The sequence below is a fragment of the Sciurus vulgaris genome (assembly GCF_902686455.1).
Source record: "Sciurus vulgaris genome assembly, chromosome: 5".
In the NCBI taxonomy this organism is placed as follows: domain Eukaryota; kingdom Metazoa; phylum Chordata; class Mammalia; order Rodentia; family Sciuridae; genus Sciurus; species Sciurus vulgaris.
Genome location: NC_136465.1, coordinates 113,384,073 through 113,396,292, shown reverse-complemented (window position 1 = coordinate 113,396,292; position 12,220 = coordinate 113,384,073). Strand labels below are relative to the sequence as shown.

General features: G+C 35.0%; 1 protein-coding gene across 11 annotated transcripts in view; it reads right to left on the bottom strand.

Moving 5' to 3' along the window:
- Window positions 1–12,220, bottom strand: part of TMPRSS12 (transmembrane serine protease 12) — a gene marked incomplete at its 3' end in the record, with an annotated part of 91,687 nt that overhangs the window by 64,104 nt on the left and 15,363 nt on the right. For 10 of the 11 annotated variants that reach the window (XM_079139819.1, XM_079139822.1, XM_079139818.1 and 7 more), the window contains one exon: window positions 1,430–1,572. In XM_079139819.1, coding sequence (XP_078995945.1) covers window positions 1,430–1,572 — 143 coding nt within the window. Of the gene's footprint in view, window positions 1–9; window positions 200–1,429; window positions 1,573–12,220 lie in introns of those variants that run through there. The other variant, XM_079139825.1, reaches the window with a different exon arrangement.

Below are 12,220 nucleotides of genomic sequence, written 5' to 3'. Positions count from 1 at the left end.
TAACAGAATGAATCAAACATCATTACCCTATGTAAATGTATGATTATGCAAATATGCTGTTACTCCATGTACAAACAGAAACAACATGTATCCCATTTGTTTACAATAAAAATAAATTAAAATGAAAAAAAAAAAAAAAAAAAAAACAAGCCTTGCTGGGCACGGTGGCAAAGGCCTGTAATGCCAGCAACTTGGGAAGCTGAAACAGAAGGATCACAAGTTGGAGGCCAGCCTCAGCAATTTAGCAGGCCCTATGCAATTTAATGAGACTCTGTCTCAAAATAAAAAGAGCCAGGGATGTGGCTCAGTGGTACAAAGCCCCTGTAAATTGCCAGTAAAATAAATAAAGAAGTAAATAAATAAATAAATATCTCTTTTACAGTTTAGATTTGATTGTTACTGAATCCAGAACTGTTACTAAGGATTGTTAATAATGCTCTCAAAACAACAGGGAGAGACATTGAGATAACTATTTCAATGCCTAAAGGTTTCATTTCTGAGTATTTACAATGCACTATCCAATTCTCTATTGAATTTTTTAAAATTAATTAATCCCCCCCCCCTTTTTTTTCGTGTCAAGGATTTAACTCGGGTACTTTGCCACTGAGCTATATCTGCAGCCCATTTTATTTTTTAGTTTAAGACAGGGTCTCACTAAATTGCTGAGGCTGGCTGGGAACTTGGGATCTTCCCATTTCAGCCTCCCCAGTGGCTGAGATTACAGGCATGTGCCACTGTGCCTGACTTGAATAATTATTTTTTTAATTAATGGAGATGTTTTGCCTAGAAATTCAGATCAACTAGATTGGATTCTTTACTGCTTTACTCATCAAAATTTTTAAGGAAGGACTGGGGCTATAGCTCAGTGGCAAAGTGCTTGCCTAGCATGTGTGAGGCACTAGGTTCAATCCTTAGCACTGCCTAAAAATAAAAATAAATAAAATAAAGGCATACTGTTCATCTATAACTACAAAAACTTTTTTTTAATTTTTAAGTAAACGATACAGGACAGATAAAACTTTGATTGCAATATTAGGAAGAGTAGAAAAGTATGCACATAGAGAACTCTTGAAAGTGAAGACAAATAGATTTGGAAGCAGTATTTGAAAGAGGGTAGAGTCAAAAAGCACAAAGGGGAGGCTGGGGATCTAGTACAGCAGTAGAGTGCTTGCCTGGCATCTATGAGGCCCTTAGTTTGATCACCAGTATCATAAAAGAAAAAAAAAAGTAAAGAAAAGAAAAACAGATTCAAGGCATATTTTGCCTACATAAAGAAATAAGGAGGGGGATTATTGAAGTAGTTAAAAAAGAAGAAAAAAATTTGATTTTTTAGGCCTGATAATTAAAATCACAAGAAAATAATCAAAGGCCTTATTCAAGTTCTCCCTGGCTTTAGAAAATATCTTAAAGGAAAATTATTTGATCTTACCCTGCATGTATCAAAGCCTCCATTTTCATCACCTGCACAAAATGAGGTGTCAGGAATTACTCCCCCATAACTCCGCTCAGAATTACAGATTGCTCGAGAAATATAATGTACTTCTGCTTCCTGTAAAGTATTTGTACCGTTACCTATTAATGAAAAAAAAAGACAGTAAATTATTTTGGAGGGCAGGTACTTTTATACTGATTTAAATGTTGTTGTTTAATAGATGTTCTTTCCAAAGTGACTTTAAAAAAATTATGGAAAATTTTACTCTATCATATCATCATTGTCCATTTCCATAATCCTCCCAGCTACTGAACTACAAACCTATTTTCTGTCTCTATTATTTGCACATTTGGGACATTTCATATATGAAATTGAATACATGAAATTGAATTCATCGACTACTTGGCCTTTTGTGTCTGCCTTATTTTACTTAGCATAATGTTACAGTATGTATCAATAGTTTATTCCTTCTTTTTTTTAATTTTAGTTGTGGATGGATACAATACCTTTATTTTATTTATTTTTATGTGGTACTGAGGATGGAACCCAGTGCTTCACGTGTGCTAGGCAAGCGCTCTACCACTGAGCCACAACTCCAGCCCTTTCTTATGGTTTATTTCATACTTTGTTATCTGAATATACCTTATTTTGTTTATGCATTCATCAGCTGATGAACCTTTAAGTTTTTTTCCATTTTTGACTGTTATGGATAATGCTGCTGTGAACATTTAAACAACAGGGAGAGACACTGAGATAACTATTTCAATGCCTAAAGGCTTTGTTTCTGAATATTTACAATGCACTATCCAATTCTCTATTGAATTTTTTAAAATTAATTATTTTTTTCCCCTTTTTTTTCGGTACTGAGGATTTAACTTGGGTACTTTACCACTGAGCTATATCTGCAGCCCATTTTATGGTTTTTGTGTGGATATAGATAGTTGTTGGATATTTGTCTAGAAGTTGAATTACTTTTTTGGGGGAAGAGAGGAGATCTTCCAAACAGTATTCCAAAGCAGCTGTATCAGTTTATATTCCAACTAAGCAATATATGAGGATTGTAGTTTCTTCACATCCCTCATGGTGCTTGTTATTATCCAGTTTTTTTTTTTTTTATTATAGTTATCCTATAGCTGTCACATCTGTTAACTTTTCAAATTTTTGCTAACATATAGAAATGAAATAGATTTTCATGTTTGGACCTGGCTACTTTACTACACTGTTAATTCCAATGGATTTTAGGTTCTGTTTTAGTGTAATCATGTTGTCTGTGACTAGTGAATATTTTATTTCCTCTCTAAGTTATATGTCTTTTCTATCTTTATTGCAGTGTTACTGTACTTGCTAGAAATTCTCCTACAACAGTGTATAAAATTGGTTATGGCAAGGAAAATTGTTCCTGATTTTAAAAGATTGTTTTTCTATAATAATGATGGCTGTGATAAGGATTTTTGTTGTAATTTGCAGTTAGATAACCTTAGATTAAGGAAGTTCCCTTTTGTCTAGACTGGTAAGAATTTTTAGCAGTACTTCTGTATTTATTTTTTTTTTTCAGTCAGGCAATTTGTGAACTACATTAAGAAACTTCTAATATTAAATTACCCTTGAATTCCTTAGGTAAATCTCATTTGGTCATAATTAATTCTATTTCTAATTTACTCAATAGATTTAGTGTGTTAATAATTTATAATGTCTACATATATAAATCAACCTTTATCATCCTATAGTTACTTGATTTGGACAATGAGATTATTATTATCATATACTGCATTGAGGTATGTTCCCTCTTTTTTGTTTTTGGGAGCAGTATTTATAAGATCTAAATAATATGTCTTTTTTTTTTTTTTTTTTTAGGTACCTGGAATTGAATTCAGGGTCACTCAACCACTGAGCCACATCCCTAGCGCTATTTTGTATTTTATTTAGAGACAGGTCTCACTGAGTTGCTTTAGCACCTCTATTTTGCTGAGGCTGGCTTTAAACTCATCATTCTCCTGCCTCAGCCTCCCAAGCAACTGGGATTAAAAATATATCTTTAATAATTAGGGTAGACCTCATGTTTTTAGTTCTGGTGTTTCATTTTTTAAAAAGAAATTTAATTACTGATTCAGTTCCTTTATACCCTTATAGAAATATAGAGGATTTCCCTTTCTTATTTAATTAGTTTTTGCTAATTGTAGTTTTGGTTAGTTAAAAAAGAATCTGTCCATTATACTTAGGTGTAATTCATGTGCCCCACAACATCACTTTGGTCGTCTATGGACTGCATATACAATGGTGGTCCAATTCATTTATATTATCTATTATCATTGTAGTCATCTTTGTGTAAGTATACTCTATGATGTTTACATAGCACAGAAATTGCTTAATAATGCATTTCTCAAAACATATCCCTCATTAAGTGATGCATGACTGTATTAAAATTTAGAGCATAAAACTGTGAAAAGTTCTGTGAGCTGGAGATTTAATTCAGTGATAGAGCACTTGCCTGGCATATAGGAGGCCCTGAGTTTGATCCCCAGCACCATTAAAAAAATAAATTAAAAAACTATTATGTTATCATTTAATTCATAATTTTATTTATATTTGTGACTTCTCTCCATATTTTCATCAGTCTTACTAGTGATTTCTTTTTTCAAAGAACTAGAATTTGGGTTGGGAATGTGGCTTAGAGGTAGAATGCTTACCTAGCATGCACGAACCCTGGGTTTGAGCCCTAGCACAACAACAAATCATCATCAAAGGAGTAGAATTTGGCCTTGTTCAGTTTCTCTTTTCTATCGTTATTTTCTGTTTATTAGTTGCTGTGCTTATCTTTATTTCTTTTGTGTTCTGTGGGATTGTTGTAATGTTCTTTTAAACTGCTTTAAAGTTAGACATTTAAATTAATAATTTTCAGACTTTATTCTATCCTGTTAGGTCAAATATTTGCTCTTCCATACAGTTCAACCTACCTATTACCTTGGTTGCAGTCCCCAAGTTGTGCTATGCAGTATATACATAACTGTTCCAGTATATATATAACTGATTCATTCTAAGTATTTAAAGCAATTTCCTATTGATATATGAGTTTAGTAAAGTGCTTTAAATTCTCCAAGTGTATGGTTTTTTAAAAACTTACATTTTGTCATTTTTTTACAACTTTATTAGTGTTTATTTAACACAAGAACCACACATTGTAAGTATGCCGTTCATTAATTTCTGGTAAATTTATACTAGCACTATAACCTAGTTTTAGACTATTTCCTTCCTCTCAAAGAGAGTCTTCCTGTGCCCACTTCCAGTTATTTCTCAACTCCATCCCCACACTTAATTTTTGTTGTTGTTGTTGTTGTTGTTGTTTTTTGACACTGCTGGGTATCAAACTCAGGGCCTCACACATGCTAGGCAAATGCTCTGCTACTGAACTACATTCCCAACCACAGCTCCATACTTAGGAAAAAACTGATTTCTGTCTCTGTTCCATTGCCTTTTCTATAAATTTTATACAAATGAAATCACACAATTTGTAATTTTTCATATATATGGCCTCCATTTAGGATGTTTTAGAAGTTCATTTTATTATAGTATGTATCCATCATTTTTTCCTTTTTATTGTTGAATAGTGTTTTGTCAAATGGATATATCATATTTTATGTATCTATTTGATGGACTCATCTATTTGATGGACATTTGGATTGTTTCCAGTGTTTGGTGTTATGAATAATACTGTTGTGAGAATCATATAAAGGTTTTTTTATAGACATGTTTTCATTGTCCTTTGAGAGATACCTAGGAATGGAATTTCTGGGTTATGTGGCAGCTATGCTTAATATGGTAGAGGCATGTTAAACTTTTTAAGAACTACCAAACTGTTTTGCTAGCTGTTTTACCATTTTAACCCCCACTTTCCCAGAAATGTAGAAGGTTTCCAGTTTCTCCACATCCTTTGCAACACTGGTATGGTTCATCTTTTGGATTACAACCATCCTGCTACATGTGTAGTAGTATCTTATTGTGGCTTCAATGATGTTAACATCTTTTCATGTACTGTTAGTTATTTGTATACCTACTTTGGTGAAATGTCTTTTTAAATCATTAGCCTGTTTCAAAAATTATTCATTACCTCAGTACTGAGTTGTAAAAGTTCTTTATATTTCTGATATAATTCCTTTATCAGAGTTATGAGTTTTTTCTTAGGCTTATTTTTTAATTACTTAAATAGTTTTCTTTGGAATAGCATGCATTTTAAAATTTTAATGAGGTTCAGTTTATCATATTTATTATGGATGAATTGTGTTTTTGATGTCCTAAGAGATCATGGCCTACTGAAGGTCTCAAAGATTTTTTCTTATGCTTTCTTCTAGGAATCTTATAGTTTTAGCCCTTATATTTGGGGCTATTGTCCATTTTGAGTTTATCATTAGTCAATTTGAGCTGCTATAGTAAAAAGATTACGCAGCTTGTAAACAACATAAATTTATTTCTTGCAGCTCAAGATGCCAGGATATTGAAAATCAAGGCACTGGCAGATTTGTTGTCCAGTGAGGACTGCTTTTTGGTTTATACATGGTGCCTTCTAACTATGTCCTCATGGTGGGAGAGCACCATAAATAGGTCTTTGGGATCTATTTTATAAGGGTGATAATCCCATTCTTGAGGACTCTGCCCTCCAAAAAGTCTCCATCTTCTAATGCCCTCACCTGGGGGTTAGGATTTCAACATCGGGATTTGGAGTGGACACAGACATTCAGACTATTGTATTATTGAATATAGTATAAGGCAGGGATCTGAGTTTTTGTGTGTTTTGTTTCTGCATGTGAATATTCATTTGTCCAGGTATTATTTATTGAAGAGACTATTTATCTTTAGCTTGGTACAGTGGTGCATACTGCTAATACTGTCTACTCTGCAGATTGAGGAAGGATTATAAATTCTAGGCCATGGGAGGGGTTAGTGTTAGGGTTAGAGTTAGGGTTAGGGAGGGGGGCAAGAATGGAGGAAGGAAGGTCTATATAGAGGGAAAAGAGGGGTGGGAGGGATGGGAGGGGTGCGGGGGAAGGGAAAAATAACAGAATGAATCAAACAACATTACCCTATGTAAATTTATGATTACATAAATGGTATGCCTTTACTCCATGTACAGAGAAACAATATGTATCCCATTTGTTTACAATAAAAAAAATAGCAAATAAATAAATAAATTGTAGGCTAGTCTGAGCAACTTAGTGAGGGCCTGTTTGCATTAGTCTGACTGTTGTCACTCTGACCAAATTACCTGATACAAACAACTTAGAAAAAGTTTATTTGGGCTCATGGTTTCAAAGGTTCAGTCCATGGTTGACCAAGTTCATTGCTCTGGGCCCAGGTGAGGCAGAATATCATGATGGAAGGGCATGGTAAAGAGAAGCTGCTCTTGTCAAGTGGCAAGGAAGATGAGAGGGGGATTAGAGGAAGGGGCCACAGAGAAGATGAACCTGAATCAGGGTACATCCCCAGTGACCCACCTCTTCCAATCATACCTCTCCTGATTACAATTACCACCCAGTCCATTCAAACTAGGACAGACTGATTAGGTTATGGTTCTCACTATCTAGTCATTTCATTTCCAAACATTACTGCTTTAACACTGAAGCTTTTGGGGAACACCTTATATCCAAACCATAACATTTCACCCTGGTCCTCAAAAGCTCTTGCCCATCTCACAAGGCAAAAATGTATTTAGTTATCTCTAAGATTCCCATATTTTTTAACCATTCCAGCATTACTCAAAAGTCCAAGTCCAAAGTGTCATTTAAGACTTAAGGCAAAGTCAAGGCTGTGAGTCGCTGTAAAAATGAAAAGGAAGTTGCATATATCTAATATATAATGGCAGAGTAAACATTCTCATTCAAAAAATGAGAAGTAAGGGCATAGAAAGAATGAGACCAAAACAAAACTAAAACACAACTGGGCAAACAGGTGCCACAATTCCATGTACAGCATCTAGAATACATGATGGGATGGTGAGATGTTCTCTCCAAAGGATTTGGGTAGCCTACCCCCTTTGGCCTTTCCAGTTATAGAACAGATGGCTTCTCTTTTAACCTTCCTCTCTCCACAGCCTCAGCAGACAGTCCACTTCAATGGGATCTCTTAATTCCTGGAATCTCCATTCCATCTTTGGTTCCACCATCACACCTTCACACATCACCCACTCAGGGCCGGCCTGCAGGGACTGTTGTACATTGCTTGGCCTCCCAGTAATTCTTTTGAAGTTTTGGTAGAAACCTCCATGACCTCCTAACTCCAGCATCTTGCATTCCTGTAGAACCAGCACCATGTGAATAACACCAAGGTCTGATGACAGTTTGTGCAGTAGCTGGTTCCCTGGGATCATGGCTACAGTGACTTCTGGTGCCAGGGCACCAGAGCACAGTGAAACTGCTTTCTAGGCTCCTCTTTACAAGCAGGCTGCCCCCAGGATCCCTTCTTAAAGGAACTTTCTCTATCCCTTGAGCCTGAAATTGGTGTGCTTTGCAAATTCCTGAGATGCACTCAAGCCATCTTTCCTATTGTCTGTGCAAAGTAATTAGCACCTCTGTAATGGCTATAATCTCTATCACACCTTGCTTGGCCCCGGTTTTACATGCACTTTTCTGGCCAAAGTGCATATTTTTTACAATCATTTAGCTCTGTTTTCTGCTCCCAATTCTCACAGTAAGCCTAGCTAAAAACTGACAGCAAGATCCATGCCACTGACTGAATGTTGTACTAACTTGAAATTTTCTCCATCAGATTGATTAGTCCATCACCTTCAATTTGAGCCTCACACAAAGTCACAGGACATGGGGAAAATGTAGCCAATTTCTTGGTCAGAATGTAAGACCAATGGCCCCTGGTCCAATTTCCAGTAAAGCCCTTGTTTCCCTCTGATACCTCATGAGCATAGTCTACTGTGCATATTCCTTCCTATCAGCATTTTGGTCTTCTCAGCTTCTAGCAGAATTGCACATTATGCTCCATTTACAACATTGTAAGACTTCTCCAGCCTGTATCTCCAAACTTTTCTAAACTCCTCCCATAAACCAATTCCAAAAGTTTCTAAATCACGTGGCAAAGTTAGTCATAGCAACAACCCCACTTCCTGGTACTGATTTTATGCACAATATTCTGGGTTTAATCCCTAGTACAGCCAAAAAAAAAAAAAAAAAAAAGTCTAGCTATTCCACATTATATAACCTTGACACCTTTGTAAAAATCAACTGGTCCTAAATACAAGGATTTCCTCCCTCTGTTTTATGTTCCATTAATCTGTAGGTCTGGCTTTATACTGATATCATACTGTCTTGATTGCTATAGTTTTATAGTGTATTTTGAAATGAGGTAGCTAAACTCCTTCTGCTTTGTTCTTTCCAAAATAATTTTGACTAGGGTATGGGTGTAGCTCAGTGCTATAGAGCACTTGCCTCGCATGTGGGAGGCCCTTTCAATCCCCAGCACTGTAAAACAAAAACACAACAAAAATTATAACTTTATCTGTTCTAGGTCTTTTACCATTCCATGCACATTTTACTTGGATTGGTTTGAATATGTGAACTGCATTGAATGTATGGGCAAATATGTGGATAATGGTCATATTAACAATGTTGAGTCTTCTAATTCATGAATGTGGTATGACTCTCCATTTATATAGATCTTCTCTGTTTTGTTGTTTTCAATGTATAAGTCTTGCACATCTTTCATTAAGTCTGTTCTAATCATTCATTCTCTTTCATGTTATTATGAATGAGATTGTGTTTTTGTTTTCAGATCGCTTAGTAGCACATACAAAAACGACTGATTTTTGTTGTATATTCTACAACCTTAATGAACTCGTTAGTTTTATTAGATTCTTTGTAGATTTCTGAAACTTTTCTACATTTGTAGAATGATGTCATCTGTATATGAGGGCAGTTTCATTTCTTCCTTTCCAATCTTTGTGCCTTTGATTTCTTTTTCTTGCCCCTGTGTGAAGGCTAGAATCCTTGCTTTGCTCCTGATTTTAAAGGAGAAGCATTCAGTCTTTCACCATAAGTATGTTAGTTTCTGTCAGTGCTCTTTTATCCATTTAAGTTTCCTTTTCGTAAGGAAAATTTTTGTTAAGAATCAGCACTGGGCCTGTAGTCTCCAGGTACTAGGAAGGCTGAAGCAAGGAGGATCACCTGATTCAAGGCCAGTCTGAGAAATATAGTGAAGCCCTGTCTTAAAAAAAAAAAAAAAAAAGTATGCACTCTGTCAAATGTATTTTTCACATTATCACATTAATTACAGAAATCTTGTCATTTTTATTTTTCATTCTATAAATATGGATTTTTCCTTTCTTTCCTTCCCTCCTCTCCTTCCCCCCGTCCCCCGCCCCAAGACAGGATCTCATTATGTTACCTAAACTGGTCTCTGACTTGTGAATTCAGGGGACCCTCCTGCCTCAGCCTCCCACCTAGCTGGAACAGGCAGGGCCACTACATCTGACTTCATTTTTATGTTTTTTATTGCATTGCAGGTGTTAAACCAACCTTGCATTCTTGGAACAAATCCCACTATGTCATATGTATAATTCTTTTTTTTTTAATGGTACTGTCTTCAGTTTGCTAACATTTTTAAAAAGGATTTTTGTTTCTTTTTATGATGGACCTTTCTCTGTAGTTTCCCTGCAATGTCTTACTCTCTTTTGGTGTTGGGATACTGACCTCACAGAATAAGTTGGAAAATATTCCTTCCTAAGTTTTTGTAAGGTTAAAACTATCTCTTCCTTAATATTCAATTGAATCTACCTGTGAAGTCATCTGGATTTGTGTTTTGTTTTCAGGGGGCACAAAGATTTTAAATTACTAATTTTATTTTTGTACTTGCTATAGACCTGTTCAGATGTTCTCTTTTTTATTCAGTTTTTATAGTTTGTTTCTATTCAGGAATCCATTTCTATTACTGAAATTTGAGCATTCATGCTTATCAAAGATAATATTAATCAGTGTCTAAACTCTTCTGAATAATATAGGACCTGAGAGTGCTTTAACTGATCACCCTTCTAAAATGCATTCTTTCCCCCATATATTAGACATCATTTTTTTTAATCAATAGCCTAGGCATTAATGACATTTTAGACCAAATAATTCTTTGTGGTAGAAGGTGGGAGGACTGTCCTGTGAATTGGAGGATGGTGAGCAACATATCCCTTTGTTTCATGACCAGATTTCAGTAGCAAGTTTACCACATGCCCAGTTGTAATAACCAAAATTGTCTCCAGATGTATTAGCAAATATCCTCTGAGGGCAAAACAGTCCTTAGTTGAGAACCAGTGTTTTATACAGACAATGTTTATTTGCATTCACCTACATATTTGCCCATTTATTTGCTCCTCCTTCCTTCTTGCATCTAATGTAGTTGTCTTTTCCTATGTGTGGTTTTACTTTAGAGTTTCAGTTATCTATAGTGAATAGTGGTCCAAAAAATATTCATGGAAAATTCTAGAATAGACAACTCAAAAGTTTTAAATACCTTTTATTATAGCGTAGTGCTATAATTATTCTACTGTAATCATTATTTTACATCTCACTGTACCTTATTCATTAACTATCCTATATTATAAGTCTACATTTAGAAGAAAAAAACAGTATCGATAGGGTTTAGTACTATCTGTGGTTTCAAGAAGTAGAGAAACAACTTGTAACATATTCCCCATGGAAAGGGGGCACTTTTGTACCTCCCTTTTGCCATAATTTGCTTTGTCTCTGATATGTCTTTTCTTTCCCTTGATGAAAGATTACTGATAGTAAACTCAGTTTTTCTCACAATTGCTTTTTTGTACCCTGGATTGAACCTGGGGGTACTTAACCACTGAGCCATATCCTCAGCCCTTTTTATTTTTCATTTGGAGACAGGCTGTCACTAAGTTGCTTAGGGCCTCACTAAATTGCTGAAGCTGGTCTTGAACTTGTGACCCTCCTGCCTCAACCTACTGAATTGCTGAGATTATAGGCCTACACCACCATGCCCAGCTTCATACTCATTCTTGAATGATAGTTTTGCTGTATACATGATATGATACTGTTGCTGGATAATTTAGGATTATAGTTATTTTCTTTCAACATTTTGAAGATAATATTTAATTTTCTTTTGGTTTTCATTATCATTATTGGTAAGTTTATTGAATGCCAATCAGTTATTTGATTATAAGGATTTTTTTTTCCTGGTTGTGTATCAAATCTTCTCTTTGTTTTTGGCTCTCCAGCTTCAAGACTGTATGAAAAGGAACCTCAATTTGTTTTACCTGGTATTGTCCTTCCTATATGTGAATTCATGCCTTTCATCAGTTTTGGAAAAATTTCAACCCAAATCCATTGGATACTGACTCTACTCTATTCTACTTATTCTTCTCTCGAGGATTTTCATTAGGTATATACTACCTGTTTTATTCTATCCTTCTTATACTTTAATTTCTTTCATATTTTCTTTTTTCCCCTCTGTGCCATAGTCTAAGTTTCTTCCACTTCAAAGATTTTCTCTTCATCTGTGTTGATTATGCTTCATTTATACAATCTGTTTTAAATGTTAGCAGTTACATTTTTCATTTTTAAAGATTCTATTTGGTTCTTTTTTGAATTGTCCTAATCATTCTAGATAGTCTGTTGCTTATTTTTAAGTCTACTGTTTTTAACTTTAAACAATTAACATGTACTTATTTTTTATTCTATACTTAAAATATTAATATGTGAGATTCTCAGGAGGCTTTATCTAGTTTTGTTGACTTTTTTTTATGGTCTAGGGATTGAGTCTCAGGGCACTCTGCCA